This window comes from Sus scrofa, chromosome 12 (assembly GCF_000003025.6).
Source record: "Sus scrofa isolate TJ Tabasco breed Duroc chromosome 12, Sscrofa11.1, whole genome shotgun sequence".
NCBI classification, from domain to species: Eukaryota; Metazoa; Chordata; class Mammalia; order Artiodactyla; family Suidae; genus Sus; species Sus scrofa.
Genome location: NC_010454.4, coordinates 60,155,601 through 60,171,847, shown reverse-complemented (window position 1 = coordinate 60,171,847; position 16,247 = coordinate 60,155,601). Strand labels below are relative to the sequence as shown.

At 63.7% G+C, this 16,247-nt stretch overlaps 2 protein-coding genes and 1 long non-coding RNA gene across 4 annotated transcripts; 1 reads left to right on the top strand and 2 right to left on the bottom strand.

Annotated features, from left to right (window-relative positions):
- Positions 262–9,192, bottom strand: B9D1 (B9 domain containing 1). Its single transcript, XM_021067970.1, has 7 exons — positions 9,052–9,192; positions 7,694–7,762; positions 5,569–5,680; positions 3,009–3,105; positions 2,554–2,616; positions 1,168–1,235; positions 262–957 (listed from the first exon to the last, which is right to left on the bottom strand). The coding sequence occupies exons 1-7, from the start codon at positions 9,112–9,114 to the stop codon at positions 815–817; spliced, it is 615 nt and encodes a 204-aa protein (XP_020923629.1). The 5' UTR covers positions 9,115–9,192; the 3' UTR covers positions 262–814.
- On the top strand, positions 9,278–14,634 carry LOC110256123. Its single transcript, XR_002337393.1, has 2 exons — positions 9,278–9,978; positions 13,154–14,634. It is a non-coding gene; the product is annotated as an uncharacterized LOC110256123 (long non-coding RNA).
- LOC110256121 (serine protease 33-like) lies at positions 9,775–13,030 on the bottom strand. 2 transcript variants are annotated; one of them, XM_021067969.1, is made up of 5 exons: positions 12,653–13,026; positions 11,503–11,647; positions 11,176–11,423; positions 10,711–10,877; positions 9,775–10,246 (listed from the first exon to the last, which is right to left on the bottom strand). In XM_021067969.1, exons 1-5 carry the CDS (start codon positions 12,693–12,695, stop codon positions 10,025–10,027), a joined length of 825 nt encoding a protein of 274 aa, XP_020923628.1. In that variant the 5' UTR covers positions 12,696–13,026; the 3' UTR covers positions 9,775–10,024. The 2 variants fall into 2 exon arrangements, with proteins under 2 accessions (XP_020923628.1, XP_020923627.1); XM_021067968.1 differs by having other exon boundaries at positions 9,775–11,423; positions 12,653–13,030.

Sequence of the window (16,247 nt, the reverse complement as noted above, 5' to 3'; positions counted from 1 at the left end):
CTAGAGAGCCTGCTGCTTGCGTGAGCCTCTGCGCGTCAGGCAAGGAGGGGCCACGGGGACGCTGGGCGGGGGTCGGGGTCATGCAGGGAGGGGCTGAGGATGCGGCTGAGCTGGGGGAAGGCTCATCAGGCGGATGGTGCTGAGCCGGGGCTGGAGAGGACCGGCAGCGTGGCCTGCCGTGCCTGGTGCGGCCGGATGGCCTGTCCGTGGGCAGTGCCAGGGCGGCAGCGGGGCAGGGGGTGGAGGCACTTTACACTTGGAGAGGGTCAGGATCCTGGGAACTTTACTGATGGGAGAGTGAGGCGGGGCGGGGCTGGGGGCCCTGAGCAGCGTAAACGTGTGGGGCGAAGGCATGACCTGGAGACAGCCAGGCGGTGGGGGGTGGGAGCCTGGGGTCACTGGGGGCGCTCCCGTCAAATCCTGCTGACGGGAGGACACTGGAGCAGCTGTGTGTGTGTCCAGAGGGCTCGCCTGGAGCTGGGGGGCGGTCAGGGGGCCTGGCACGGGCTCAGGGCAGATGGCACACTTGCCGGGAAGCTGGATCCCCCCACCGAGCTCTCAGCCCGTTCTCTGGGCCGCTGGGGGCCTCTCCTCCGAGGGAGGCTGGCGGCCACGTGGCACGGCCAGTGTGACAAGTGCCTGGCGCTGAGGAGGGACACGCGTGTCTCAGGGCTGAGCCTGCGGAGGTGCAGAGGAGGCTCCCAGCTCCCGGGCACCGCCGAGGGCACTCGTGAGAAGGCGACGCTTTATTACACCCCGCCCCACTCCGCCGCTGCTCAGGCAGACAGGTAGGTGGCTGCGCCCTCCAGGGGCGTCACCGGGGGAGGCCCTGGGGCGGGCTGGGCCCCAAGACGCCGCGTGTGTCCGGAGGCCCGGTGTCGTAGCCCAGCTTCCTCATGTCCTTGGTCACCACGTTGAAGAGGAGCGTGACAAAGCCCTGCGAGCGGACGCGGGTCACTGGGAACAGAAGGATGGGGTCAGCCAGGCCGCTTTGGGCGTCTGCAGCCGCTCTCGTCCCCTGGAGAGCAGGGACAGTGCCTGGCCTTGCGGCTCACTGGGAGAAGGGGCTGCCTTGGGACAGAGCTGCGCCCTGCTCCCTGCTGATTCTCCGGGGCCCACCTGGTCCCCCCAGCGTCAAGCTGCCCGGGGTGTGGGGGTCGAGCTTACCTTCCCGGCCTTCCCCCTGAGCCACCACCCTGGGGTCTGTGTACTCAGGCCGCCGTCCCATGAACCAGCTGGGAAGACAGACAGGAGAACAGGGTGAGCAGGGCCCCGGGCAGAGCCTCCCCAGCCCCTCTGCCCCGCTTTGGCTGGATGCCAGGCCGCCCCACTCAGGCCTCCACGGGAGTCACTGGGACACGAGCGCGGGGGGGTGCACAGCCTAGACCTGGAGAGAACCAGAAAGGTGACAGCAGCCGGGCCAGTGTGACCCCCCATCCTCCCTGGGGGGAGGGTCCCACCCCAGAGTCCAGCAACCAACCTGGGCTCCCCCCTCCGTCCGTTAACCGAGTGGCACCCAGGACAAGTCACTTTGAGCCCCGGTGTTCTCAGCTGTAACCGGGAAATAAAGGCGGTCGCTACCCCACAGGTCTCCGGCCATAAAACGCGAACTTCTCAGGGAGCCGGCGGCTGGGTGAGGCCCCCGCACCGCCGAGGGCCTGGCACCTCCGTGCCGATGCCGGCATGGGGCAGGCCGTGGGCAGCAGTGAGGGAGATCTGCCCCCAGGCTGTGGGGAGGACCCGCTGGGAAGCAGGCCCCACGGGCAAGGGCCCCGAGCTGGCGGAACGTGCCCCACGGCCCAAAGCAGGGGTGTGCAGGGCGTTTCTGAAGTGGGGTCTTGGGAAAACCGCTTTTCTTTCCTTTTTTCTTTAGGGCCGCACCTGCGGCAGATGGATGTTTCTAGGTCAAGAGGAGACTCGGAGCTGTAGCTCCCGGCCTGCACCACAGCCACAGTAACACGGGGCCGGAGCTGCGTCTGCGACCTACGCCACAGCTCACGGCCACGCCAGATCCTTCACCCACGGAGCGAGGCCAGGGACTGATCCTAGTCGGGTTCTTAACCCACTAAGCCGCCGTGGGAGCTCTGGGAAAACCTTTCTGCTACGTGGAGACCCTCGGAGGCAACGGGTAGTGGCCCCATAGGTGCCAGGTCCTGCTGAGAAAGTGAGTTTCTGTTCTTTGAAGCCACCAGCCCTGTGGTGACTGGTTAAAGGGAACTGGACAGGCCAGCGGGTGGAGGAAGCACGCCTGGGGGCAGAGGGCCAGTGGGGCGCTGGTTCTCGGGGACGGAGCAGCGGCGGTGCTGGAGCCGGTTACTCAGGGACCGCCGCGGTCGGGGAGCCTCCGTCCATCCAGCCCCTTCCCCAGGTGCCGTCCCCCAAGCACACGCGGCCTCACCCAGGCAGGAGCCCCTCCGCCGGGCGGGGCTCCGCCCTGCGACTGCCCACCTGGGGGTGTCACCCCTGCTCGGTGGGGGGTGAAGGCCTCCGGCCTGAGTGGGCGGCGCGAGGCAGGGCCCGCCAGCCGCCACCCCGCCGGGCGGCCGAGCTCACCTGGTGAACCTCTGCAGCCGCGACGCTGACTCCGGGACGAACATGGGGACGGTCCTCTTGTGCCTGAAACAGGAGTGTTCACCGCGGGCTGAGCCGAGGGACACGAGAGGGGTGGACCCGCCGGGGCCTCCGGCGAGGGGCGGGTGGGAGCAGGTCACGCGGTCCCCGGTCAGAACCAAGGCGCCCGGGCGGCCCTGCAGAGCGAGCCTCTTTTCAAGGGTTGGGAGGACGCCTGGCACCGGGGTGCCTCCCGGCGCTGCCATCCTCCAGCCCTGGTGGGGACGCCCTGCCTCCAGGGAGCTCCTGACCACCCCCTGCTGTGGTCCCCTGCCCCCTCCCCTCGCCCCCCTCGCAGGGATGGAGGCGTACATGAACCCCAGACGCCAAGGGCCCCTCTCGGGAGGCCCCAGGACATGCCCCGCCGTCCCAGGGCCCAGCGGCCGGGGGAGACCTACCGGCCGGGGGAGAAGGGCACATGCACTGCCCCGTAGCCTCGGACCACGTCGTTCCCGAACACGTCCGGCCCGTACACGCTGAGCACGATCTGGGGCCCTGGGAAGGACAAGGCAGGTCAGGGCTTCGGCCCTCCCAGGAGCGGGGGCGGCCAGGGCCCATGCACGGCCCGGGGGCCCGGGGTGCTGCCTGGATTGCAGGGCTCGACGCACCCAACCCGCAGCTGGGGACCCAAGCGTGACCCGGCAGATGGCCTGCTCCCGGGACCTGCTCTTGTGAGGGGCGGTCAGACTCAAGTGCGTGCCACACGGGCACGGGGGTCAGAGAGAAAGCAGAGGCCTTAACTGGAATTGTTCTTCCTGAAATAAAGCCGAGCCCTCGCCTGCTCCTCGGGCGCTCGGACGCACCCCCTGCCGCGGGGCGGTAGCTGCTCCACCGGCCGGTCTTCTCATCGGTGTGCAGCCGGTGTGAGCTGCATGGCTCGGCTCGTCACCCTCAGTGACGGCTTTTGCTGAACAGATGCCCTGAGTTCTAACACAGCTGAACGCACGGACCTTCCCCTGTGGGGTCCTTTGGTGCCCCCATGGAATCTTCCTGGAGCCTCATCACTGGGGACTCTGTGCATCCGATGGGACGCAGGGAGCAGCCTCCCTCTTCTTCCTGGTGTATCCAGCTGTGCCAGGGCCACGTCCCAAGACCCTCCTCCCTCCCCACGGGCTCGCTTCTGCCCTGGGCTCCTACGGGACTGTCTGTCTGTCCTGGTGCCACGACTGTCTTAGTGACTGTGCTTCGCAGTTAGAGCTGGACCTCTGGCACCCTGGGTTACATCGGCATTACTGAAAAGGACCTTCTTGTAAGATGTCAATTCCCCTTTTCATATAGAATACATGTTCTGTTTTCACACGGAAAGCAACTGACTTTTGTATACTGCTCTTATATCTGGCAGTCATGCCAATTGATTAATCCTAATGATTGCTGCCGGCTCTTCTGGAAATTCTGCGTACATAACGCCTTGTCATTCATGGGCGAAATGGTTCTGGTTCTCATGCCTTTGAATTGTGCGCTGGTGGTGGTGGTGACGGAGCTGAGAGAACTCTTCCAACGTTGCACTGTAAAAACGTGACGTCTGCTCTGAGCTTGCGTAGGCAGCCTTATCAGATGAAGGGGTTTCCTTCTACTCCCGGTTTGCTTCATGTTCATCACGAATGCATGTTGAATGTTGCTTTTTCTGCATTTATGGGGATGGTGGTGACTCTTTTTAAAGGAGTGAATCTCTTCTCTACTTTTTTCTTTGGCTTTTCAGGGCCGCACCCTCGGCACATGGAGGTTCCCAGGCTGGGGGTCGAATCGGAGCTATAGCCGCCGGCCTACGCCAGAGCCGCAGCCACGCAGGATCCAAACCCCCGTCTGTGACCTACATCACAGCTCACAGCAGTGCCAGATCCTTAACCCACTGAGCAAGGCCAGGGATCGAACCCTCGTCCTCATGGGTGGTTCATTATTGCTGAGCCACGACGGGAGCTCCTATAGTGAGTCTCAGTGTTTGATTTTAGATTTACACAAATGCATTACTTCTGGAACAAACTCTACTTGCTCATGACATGTCACCCTTCTGGTATCCTGATGAATTTGCTGTGTGCTCGGGGCTCGGAGCGCCCGACCCACTGAAGGATCTTCCAGCTCCGTGGGTCCCTGGCCCAGAGCGGCCAGGACACGTCTCCGTCAGCCTCTCAGTCACCTCGCCGGGGATCAGCCAGCACTCGCAGCTCCGCCTCTGTCCTGGGTGTTGGCTTGCCGGGTCGCCACCACTCTGCAGCTCTGCTGCCTCCAAGGAGCTGTTTTCTGGTTTTGCTTTTTAATATTTTATTCGCCTTCCCCAGCTGGTCTCAGCAGATTGGGCCACATCTCGTGCCCTGTTCCAGGAAGCCTATGGAGGTTTCCTACTCACGGATGGTGACAACAGGATGGCGGCCCTCGCCCAGGAGGACCGCCAGGCAGCCTGGCATCCGGTCAGCCCAGTCACACCCAGCATGAAGGCCTGGACTGTGGAATAGAGGGACCTGAAATCAAATCCATGCTCAGCTGCCAGAGGTAAAGCTGAAGCAAGGGATGGCGGCTCTGAGTTGCCGATGCCTGACGTGGGAGAAGCGGAGAAGCCCCGGGTGGGATGGGGAGGCTTGGCCCAGCCCATGGGGGCAGCCACAGCCCGGAGCAGCCGCCCCAGGCTTTGCACATGGCCGGCGCTTGTTGTGTGAGCGCGATCCCTGACCACCAGTGGTCAGCAAGCCCCGCCGACCAGGGGGCAGAGGGCGGATGTGGGCCCGGCAGCGGCAGCGGAGGAAGGGGCCTGGAGGGGCAGCAGGGCAGGGGCCGCCAGGGGAGCCCTGGGCCAGCCCGCCCTCCGCAGGCAGGTGCCATCCGGGGCTTCAGGCAGAGGTCGAGCTCGCGCAGAAGGGCGGGAAGGGGAGGGGAGGGGCCGTCGCCGGGTGGCTGCGAGCACGTCGCGAGGCTGGTCGGGGGCCCAGGTGACGTGCGGTGGCAGGGCGAGGGCCGCAGACTCACAGCCGTGGGGGTTGGTGCTCTTGAAGGTGACGTCGATGGGGAAGTTCCACACCAGCGCGCGCCTGGCATCCCGGCTCTTGGACGTGATCTGGGAGATGCCCTCCTCCAGGCCCTGCGAGGACAGGGACGGTGACGCGGGCGGGCCGGCTCCCGGGGTGGAGACCTGTCTTCCTCCAGCAAAGGAAGCTGAGGGACGGGGAGCGGCTGCCAGGCTCTCTTCCCTCAGGGCCACCTGGCCCTGTGCCCGAGTTCCACCGCGCCTCCGGGGGGTGGGGTGTCCCCCTCAGCCCGTGCCCGCATCCTGCCTCCTCTGCCCGCCCCCCCAGCTTGTTCCCAGCAAAGCTTCTTCAAAGAGATGCGGACACGCACCAGCTCCAGTTCCTTCTCGGCCTTTCGTCCCTGAACCCACCGCACCCTGACCTCTGGCCCCCGCACGACCAAAGTGTTTCTGTCACGTCACCAGGGGCCTGGCTTGCTGTGTCTGTGGCCCCTTCCCTGTCCCCATGTCACCAACCAGCCTTGACACGACTCCTGCATGCCATCCGGGCCCCGGGCTCTGCCCCCCGCTCTCCCTGCTTCCTCCTCGGTCCGGAGCGGCCTGAACCTCGGCCCCCGGGCACCCTTCCCCTGCACCTATCATCTCGGCATACGCTGTGTGCTGATGCCCAGCCCGTGTGTCTGGCCTGGCCTCCAGGTCAGCGTGGCCAAGGCTCTGCTGCCGACCCCACGGCCCCACCAGCCTTGGCACAGGCCGGCCAAGCTCTGCAGGTACTGCCAGGTCTGCTCCGGCTGCAGGCTTCTCACCCAGCGGCAACTCTGCTTCTAGCGGCTCAGGCGGTGTGAACGCCTGTCTCTCCTGCCCACATCTGCCCAGAGGACAGAGGGGTGCTCCTGTCTCCGTGTCCCACACTGGCTCTGTCCTCAAACTGCACTTGAAGTGCAGCCACCTCTCACCGCCCCACCTGCACCAGGTCCCCACCACCACCCTCGCCTGCTGGGCCTCGCTCTCCCTGCTTTGTGCCCCCAACTCTCCTCTGGACAGGGAATTTTTTTTTTTTTTTTTTTTGCTTTTTAGGGCCACACCCTTCACATATGGAGGTCCCCAGGCTAGGAGTCTAATTGGAGCTGTAGCCGCCGGCCTCCGCCAGAGCCATAGCAACAGCACATTTGAGCCGAGTCTGCAACCTACACCACAGCTCACAGCAACGCCGGATCCTTAACCCACGGAGCAAGGCCAGGGATCAAACCCGCAACCTCATGGCTCCTAGTCGGATTTGTTTCCGTTGCACCATGACAGGAACTCCTGATCAGGGATTTTTTAAAAAACACAAGTCAGACCCCTTTTTCTCTCTGATCAATGCTTCTGAGGGGGTCCTTGCTCCAAGATGCCCTGGAGACCTGCCTGGCCGCGGCCCCGCCACCTCTGGCACTGGCCACACTGGCCCCTCGCTGTTCCTTGAAGGCTCCAGCTCCCCTGTGCTCCCCCTGGCAAGTTCCTCCCACTGCCCTCCGCGAGCTTGCACCTCACCCCTGCAGCTCTGTGCGCAGTTACCATCTCGGGGAGGCTCCCGGCCTCTCCCGCATCCCCCAGCTTCTTGGCTTCATGTCCCCTCAGCGCTGCCCCCCGCCCCCAGCAGACTGCGGAATTCACTGCTCAGTGTCTGTCTCCCCCTCCAGCAGGGCAGCCAGGCAAAGCGGGGCTGGCCTGGCCTCGTTCCCACGGGTCCCATCCCGAGACCCTCCAGGTACCGCCCAGGGCGCACAGGGAACAGGCTCAGAGAGGCTAAGCTGGGTCCCTGCGTCCTCAACCTGGGACCCCGCACACAGGAGAGAGGTGCAGGCTGAGCAAGGACGGACCAGCTGAGGGTCTGCCACTCGGCCGCCTCCAGGCCAGCTCTCTCGGGTCTGCGTGTGGCGTGGCCCACGTGTCCCTCTCCGCAGCCAGGCGCGAGTCCCAGGGCGGGGCACGTGCTGGGGCCAGCGGGGTTGCTCTGCCCCAGCTCCACCAGGAGCGCACACATGCTTGCCTCTCCCCGAGACACAGCCGAACTGGGAGGGAACGGGGTGAAGGAGCCTTGGAGACCACAGCAGTCGTGGCGGCTGGGAGGCTAGGGGCCCAGCTTACCGCCGTGGGCGCCCAGTCCTGGCCGTACACGAAACAGTACTTGCAGTAGAGGTCGTCGTACTCGGGAAACTGGAAGTAAACACACAGGTTCCCTTTTCAGGGGCGCGTGCCTGGACTGGCTGCGTGAGGCAGGTGCGCCACCAGGAACCCTGAGCGCGAGGCACCTGCGAGGCTGAGAGACAGCATTCTGTCCACCCCGAGTTTTCCTGCTCCCCCTTCAGGGAGGGTCCAGCTTGCAGGCTGTCCTCCGGACCACCTCCTGGCTCCTGCAGCCCCCAGGGCTTCCCTCCCTCACGGCACTGCCTGACTTTCTTTCAATATATTTTATTGACTGTGTTTATTTCTGCCACCTCCAATAGACTGTGAACAAGGGGCAAATCAGCGCTTTCCGTGTCCCCAGCTCCTGGCCCCGGGGGTGAGTACAACAGGGGTCTAAGGAAATGGTGCTGAGGTGAAAGGTGCTACCAGGACCCAGGGCAGAGGCTTGGGTGGGGCTGATGACCCAGCGCAGGGTCCCACGCAGAGTGGGAGGAAGCGTGGGGACGGGTGGCTGCTGGGAGCACAGGCACCAGATGAGGGCCCCCGAGGGGACAGAGCAAGAGTGGGGAAGTTGGTCTTGGGTACTAGGCCAAGGAGCGGGGTGGACAGGGTGGGAGCATGGCGCAGCATCGTGGCGGAACAGGAAGGCAGGAGATGCCCACTGAGGCCCTGGCAGAGCTTCACCTAAACTACCTCAGCCCTCACAATGCAATCACGTTTTTAAAACAGCCTCGAAGGGCAGGCTAGCCTTCAAATCCCAGTCTTGCCCCTTCCTTTTGGGCATGTTTTCCCACGTGTAAGTGGGGATGGGAGCCTTGACTGCGCGATGCTGGGCACGGAGTCTGGCTTATACTGCGTCCGATACACAGAAATAACAAAAGGGTTCCTATGACGAGGAGGGTGGATGGGGGGTAGGTCCCTTGCCTTCCGACGGGCACACCGCCCCCCAGGCCTCGGCAGCCCGCCGCCACCGCTGCGTCGGGTCGAGCAGGTCTCCTCCCTTCCAACCCACGTTCAAGGACCTGAGCGCCGCGCGTGCGGGGCCTCGCCGCGCACCGACCCGCACGGATCGCCGGAGGTGGAGGCCCCTGCCCCGGACTCCCCGCGAGTTCGGCCGACTGTGGCCTCGGCCTCGCTCACCCCCAGACCTGTTTCCACACCGCACGGGGGACGGAGGGTCCGCGCGTCCTCGCGCCAAGGGTCTCCCACGCGGGTTCCCTCGCCTTCCCCCGCAGGCTTGGCGTGGCTCCGCGGGCCGGCCACGGGGGCCAGGGGTCCCAGAGGGACAAGGGCGGCCCGTGGGGTCCACGGCCGCTCACCTGGGCGCTCTCCACCTGCCCGTTCACCATGACCAGGAAGACGCTAGGCCCCGCGGCCGCCATGGCAGGGCTGCGCTCGGTTGCTAGGAGGCGCCGGGTTGCCCTGGAGACGGACGGTGTAGCGCGCGGGACAAGCTTCCCGGACGCAGGAGCTTCGCGAGGGCGCGCGCGCAGGCGCGGGCGGGGCGGGGCGGCGAGAGGCGGGGCTCCGCGGCGGGAGGAGTTCCCCCGGGCGCGGGGACAGTCGGCGCAGGGCGCCCGTCGGAGTGTGAGGGGTCAGGCGCCACCCGGCCTGTCGCCGGATCCGGTTACTCCGCGGGGAGTGCGTGTCCACTCGTACTTGCCCTCCCCAGCCCGGCCGGAGACGACAACCAGCGCGCGTGGGGCTTAAGGGCCAGGCCGCCATGGACCGGGTCCGGGCCCGGGTTACGAGAGTCGCCATGCGACCAGGCAGCTTCCTGCGTCAGGTCAACGGATGCTCCCTCGTGGCGTCTGAGACCCTCGCCCCCAAAAGTTTATTAAACAAACAGTGGAGGGACCTCGAGAATCCTTAAATCCAAGCTAGCGCTCCTCCGAGTGAGGCGAAGCGAGGCCGGGACACAAGCCATGGAGGGGCCGCACCTGGTCCCTCCGGCACCTGCGCCGGGGTGATGTGAGCCCCAGCACCGGGCTCTGCCAGGATCCTGGCCGCCCCGGGCGGTCCGTCTAAAGCACCCGTCACGGTTCGCATTTGCACATTTATTATTGTGAGAGCGCTGGCTAATGCTCGCCTCGCCCCCCAGACTCCATGAGCACAGGGGCTGTAGCAACCTTGTGTAGGGAGCATGTGGCAGCTGTGGAACGACTGAATAATTGAATACATCTCCGTTGCACAAAAGAGGAAGCAGATTCAGAAGGGAGGTGACTGGGACACCATCGCAGCAGCAGGTAAGGAGCTGAGCCAGGTTTCAAACCCAGAACTCCCGAAGGACCCTCACTGCCTCCTCTGCCTGGTCCTGGGCCGGTCCCAAGAGTGCATCTTGGCTGAGGTATCGAAGGTGGCATTGGAGACCGTCTCCCGAATCCAAGAAATGAGGGGACAGGCACGTGTGTAGACCTCAGGGAGGCCAGGCCGGGAGCAGGGACCCCAGGTCATCACACCCTCCAGCCGCCAGCTGCTAGCTTGGAAGCAGACCAGGGGGCTCCCATCAGACACCTGTGTGGGGGAGGGAAGGCGTGGTCACGGCCAGCCAGGCCCACGGACCCCCCTACCCCACCCAGGTGAGCAAAGATGCTAGCATTCACACCTCCGAGGCGAGGCGGGCCTGGGAGTCCGCTTCCCCAGGCCTGGGTCACCTGCCTCCCCCGCCCCACCCGCTCCCTTTGCAGTTAAAACGCTTCTGCACAGATGCTCCCGCCCTGGTGCAGCTCTTCCCTTCTCGTTGTGGCCTTGGGGTGTCACACAAGTCGGTTTTTAGCACCCTGCTTGCGGTTGCCAGGCAGCCGGGGGCTCCCAGTAGTTTCAGCCTCGCACAGAAACGGAAGGGGGAGCCTCCCCTGGGGGCGGATCGGGGAGGGGTGGGAGCCCAAGGGAGAGTGAGAGGTGACCAGGTCTGGTGGCTTTAGGAGGGTCTGCAGGGTGTGTGGGGGCACGTCTCAGGTCCCGGCTGGAATCCTCACCACCAGCTGGGCTGGGCCGGTGGGGGCGATCGCGCACCGGGAGCCCTTGGGCAGGAGGGCCTGCAGGTCCGGACAGTCGGGCTGGAGGCGGAAGGTGTCTCTGCAGGTGTTGGTGTGCAGCAGCCTCAGGGGGGTGCTCTCCAGCCTTGGGGGTGGGGCGTGGGGGTCTGCACGTGGCGGCATGGGGCAGACCCTCAGCAGCTTGGCCCCAGAAGAGCCCCCGCTGGGCTTCTCCTGGCCCCCAGCCCCGTCTCATACAGCTCCATCCTCTGTGGGACTCTCGCTGTCTCAGGGACAGGCCCACTGAGATGGGGGACAGCAGCCCCAGGGAGGGGCCCAGAGAGGGCCCAGTGCCCCTGGAAGGCGTAGCAGGTGCCAGCGCCCCTTCTCGTGTCCCCATGCAGGGCCCCAGCTCCACCCTGGCTGTCTCCCTGACCCAGCCCAGGTACCTGCTCCTGTCCTTACCCAAGTCAGGATCAAAGCCTTGGGCCCAGCAGACCCGCCCCTGGGGCCGGGTGGCCAGAGGGATAGGCCATATGGCACTGCTGAGAGATGGTGGCCTTGCCAGCCGAGCCAGGGCCAGGGCACCAGATCCCGAGGCCTTGGGCCCTCCTGGGGACAGGAGCAGCGCCTCCACGCTGGCCTTGCTGCCACAAGTGTCCAGCGCCAGCCGATCTGGGCCCAGGGTCACGCTGAAGAGGGCCAGCGGCCAGCTGTGTGGAGCGGGAGGTGACGAGGCTGGGAGCTGCCCTCCCAGAGCCCCTGCCACCCCCTCCCTGGCCCTGCACCCACCTGCCAAAGCAGCTGGCACTTGTCAGCACCCACTCTGGGGAAATGAGGGCCCCCTCACAGCGGTACCGGCTGTCCAGAAAGATGCTTGCCTGCCAAGGCCACGTGGCCGGGTCCTTCCTGCTGTAGGCCTCCGTCAGCCTGGGCCCTGACCGCCCAGGGGAGAGGCACGCATCTCGGCTGAGCTGGGCCCCGGGGTCCTGGACGTTTGTCTCTTTGCTCCCTGCCCCCCATCTTTCCACCGGGGTCCTCGCTAACCTCTGAGCCCCAGCACCCACCTCTCAGCCCTCCAGCCTGAGGTCAGATGGCCTGCACTGGATTCCTGTGTGACCTGCAGAAAGTTACTTAACCTCTCAGTTCCTCATCTGCCCGAGGGTTGGTGAGAAGATTAGATGTGGTAAAACACAGGTCACCTGCTTGGATGAGGCTGAACCAGCGCATCGTTATTCTTCTTCTTTTTTTTTTTTGGTCTTTTTAGGGCCGCACCCGCGGCACGTGGAGGTTCCCAGGCTAGAGGTTGAGTTGGAGCCACAGCTGCCAGCCTGTGCCACAGCCACGGCATCATAGGATCCGAGCCGTGACTGCAACCTACACCGAAGCTCATGGCAACGCCGGATCCTTAACGACCAAGGCCAAGGTCGAACCCACGTCCTCATAGGTTCTAGTCGGGGTTTGTTACCAATGAACCACCAATGAACCAACTCTGGCTCCTCTTCCTACTGAGAGCAGTTCCGAGCATACGCATGCCTCCGGGTTTGCACATGCTGTTCCCTCCAGCTAGCACACCATCTCCCACCTTCTCAAGTTGGCGAACTCCTATTCAGCCTTCAAAGCCCACCACTAGGAAGCCTTCCTCGTTCTCCCCCAACCCCCCAGGAAGATTGCCTGCCTTTCCTGACCAGAAGCCTGTACAGCCCTCCTTGCATTTCTCTCAGGACAGGGTGGGGGCTCCCTCCTGACCGTTAGCTCGGTCCCACCCTCGGAGAGGTTCCCCCCCAACCCCCAGCCCCCTGTCGCCATCTCTGTCCTTCACGGGGCTACCAGTCTTAGGAGAAACCGGACTCTCAGCCCGCAAGGGGTGGGTGGCCCCTGCCACCACCTCCCTCCCTGCCTCCCTGCCCATCTCGTTAGGGCCCCTGCCCTGGCTCCTTACTAAGCAGCAGCAGCAGCAGCGGTGGCAGCAGCACGGGCAGCATCTGCAGAGCCGGCCCTGGGTCTCGGCCCCACTGGGTCTGGCCTCCCCTCTGTCAGCCCAGGACTTTTAACCTCTCCAGCACGCCCACCCCCACCCCCAGAAGGCCCATGTCACGGGCAAAGGGGAACTGGCCTGGGGAAGAGGAAGCCGGGTCTGCACCAGGGTGCGGGCAGGGGGCAGGCGTCCTACGGACAGGCCTTGGCCCCTCCTGGTGCCCAGAGGCCAGCTGGCCGACGTCGGTCACCAGTCGTCCCACCATCCCTCTCCTCACACCCCTCAAAGCTCCACAGCCCAGAGCGGGGGTGGGGCGTGCTCCCTTTACCCTGCGGTTCTGGGGGAAATGCCAGGAGCAGCCTCTTCCAGGAGTTAACCAGCAGGGGGAGCCAGGTTCCCATCTAAGTGCCACCCCTCACTCGCTGTGTGACCTTGGGCTAATGGCTTGACGTCTCTGGTTCGCAGCTTCCGGGAAAACAGGGATGGATCCTAAGACCCTGACCCCACAGGGCTCAGCAAGTGGTGATGCTGTGACGGGAGCCCAGCTTTGCTTGGAGACGGGCAAGCTGAACTGCTGGCCAAATTCTGGAAAACATTGTAGGTCTGTAAAAACTTCAGTTTCAATCCACTGGGTATAAACTCAATGTCAGCCAAAGCCAGGCAGATATGGGAAGGGAGCCGGGAGTTCACGCTGGCCGAATGGCGTGGCAGTTAGGCCTCGTGATGGAAAACCCAGTTGGGGCTTAAATCAATGAAGGGTGCCTTGTCTCAAACATGAAGACAGCCCAGAACTGGCACCGGCTCGGCCGTGCCTCCAGGGCCGGGCTTCCTTCCATCTTCCCACCCCACCTCCTTAGCACATGGCTTTTGTCCTAAAGACCGCTGATGCGGCTCCAGGCACAGGCCCCCGTTCTGGGCTGGAAGGGGGAAGCCGAGCATCCCCTGCAAGACCTCACGTGGGACAGCACATCACACACAAGCCGCTGGTCGGCGGGGGGCTCCCCCACAACCCATGAGCCAGGACGCAGTCTCGGGGCCACTTCCAGCAGCTGCAAGGGAGTCTGGGAACTTGAGCTCAGGGGGGCAAGGGGCAGAACGAGTGGGAGCGGCCAATTCTCCAGGCCCACGAAGAACCATGCTTGCCTCTGTTGATCTGAGCAGGCACCCCTCCCGTCTAGCACTTGTGTCCCTCCCATGTTGAAAGACACGGCTTCCGGAAACACAGCCACTCAGGCGTGCAAAGGGGTAACGAGGTGTGCTTCGTGCCAGGCAGCTGTTGAGGGTGGGTGGCACTTCAAATCCTGAAGAGCTCACGTGGCAAGGCACCGGCCAGTCTGATCAGATGCCCAGCTGATCAAAACATACACCCAACATACATCCCCAAGGATGCCTGCTGGCGGCCGGGAAGCCACAGCGGCAGACAGCAGCTGTGCCCGTAGGCGGCTGGGAAATCTCTTACCTTCCCTTGAGGTCTAATTTTGCCATGGCGGGCGAATTTTTAGATGATGCTGTGTAGGGCACAGAAAGCCCGTTTGTGGCGCTGGTGTATCATCCCTCATCTTTGGGTCAAGCCGTGGCAGATGTAGGACTCACTGGCTGGTGGGGGGCCGGGGGGCAGGGGGGGGCAGCAGTGCGTGCCGGCCGCTCTCCATGGTCCTGGACAGAGGGATCCTTCCTGGGTGCTCAGGAATCTCAGCCCGGGAGAGAGACAGGGGTTTGAGGGAAGGAAAAATAGGGACGGGGTGGAGGGAGGGGCTCCCTGGGGAGAGAGGCTGCTGAGAACGAAGTCGATTTTAAATGAATCGAAGCCTGCCGGGTATGAAAGGAGACTGAGGGCGATTTTTTTTGGGCCCCGAGTTGAGACAAGGCCACGTAAGTGTCCCCACGTGGTCGGGAAGAATCTGAGTGGCATTTGCCTCATTAAAGTCACTTTTCTCCATTTCTTACTTGGTGAAAAATGGGTGATTTTTTAAAAACGCTGTTGCAGAATGAGTTACGCATGAGTTACGCTTCTTCGTCACACGGAGCTGGTAGTGAGTCCTTTTGTCCGTTCTGGGGTGTGTCTGACAGCTGCGGATGTCCTTCTCCCAGTGGGGGCGGGTGGACGGTTCCCGGTTCCCGGAGAGCAGGCGCTGTCACTTGCAAAGCGCTTTCCCGCCGCCACACTCGGCCGCGTGGTCCCCACAATAGTCAGGAGGCGAAGTTCACTGCCCCTCGCGGTGGGGGGGGGGCAAAACCCCGAGGCTCGGAGATGGAGAGAGCCTCACCGTGGTTGCACAGCAGAGGGGGAGGAGAGCTGGGCTGGAATCCCTCCCTGCCTGTGTCTGGCTGGTTCCTGGAGGGGGGCGGGGGATGTCCCAGGAGGGGAGGGCGCAAGGGGAAGGGTCCCGTCGGATGGGTTGCTCGTGGGCATCTTGAATTGCTCCAGCCAAGCATACAAAATGACCATCAAGCTCATGGGAGCCAAGCTCACTGAGTCGAGATCACTTGCTCAGCAGGCACTAAGTGAGCACCTCCTGTGTGCCAGGCACTGGGCTCAGTGCCTGCAGTGAAGTGGGAAGTAAGACAGGCACAGCTTTTGCCCTCATGGAGTTGACTTTCTGCCGGGGAGACAAACAGATAAACGGTTCGTGATAATTTGGGAGGAAGTAAGTGCCGTAAAGAAAAAAGTAGGAGTTCCCGTCGTGGCGCAGTGGTTAACGAATCTGACTAGGAACCATGAGGTTGCGGGTTCGGTCCCTGCCCTTGCTCAGTGGGTTAACGATCCGGCGTTGCCGTGAGCTGTGGTGTAGGTTGCAGACGCGGCTCGGATCCCGCGTTGCTGTGGCTCTGGCGTAGGCCGGTGGCTACAGCTCCGATTTGACCCCTAGCCTGGGAACCTCCATATGCTGCAGGAGTGGCCCTCGAAAAGGCAAAAAGACCAAAAAAAAAAAAGAAAGAAAGAAGTAAAGCAGAGAAGACGGCTGGAGAGGGGGTGGGGGCTACAGCTGGTGCCCAGGGAAGGAGGAGGGGGCTGTTATTGTAGATGGTGCATAAGGAAGGCCTTTCTGAGCAAAGTCCTCAAGGACGTGAAGGGGCGAGTCGTGCGTGGATGTGGGGTGGACGTGCCCGCCCCACAGTGTGTGCAAAGGCCCTGGGGCCCGATGTGCTGAGGAGCAGAGGCAGACTGGCGCCTGCTTGCACAGCCTCATGCGGACACACCAATGAACTGTGTGCACCTCTGCCTTTAGTGATGTGCTGCCAGCTTGAAGTCCGCCACCACGGAAACCGGCAAGTGCTGAAATCACAGGGCACTTTGTTCTCCCATCGTGGCGCAGTGGGAACGAATCTGCCTCGGAACTGTGAGGTTGCGGGTTGGATTCCTGGCTTGGCTAAGTGGGTTAGGGAGCCGGCGTTGCCCTGACCTGTGGTGTAGGTCGCAGACGCGGCTCAGCTCTGGCGTGGCTGCGGCTGCGCAGCACCAGTGTCGGAGGCAGGTGGAGAGAGCACCCAGGGCGGGTTTTGAGCTGAGGAGGGCTTTGACTGGGTCTCTGGCCACCGCGTGGGGCGGGGGCGGGGT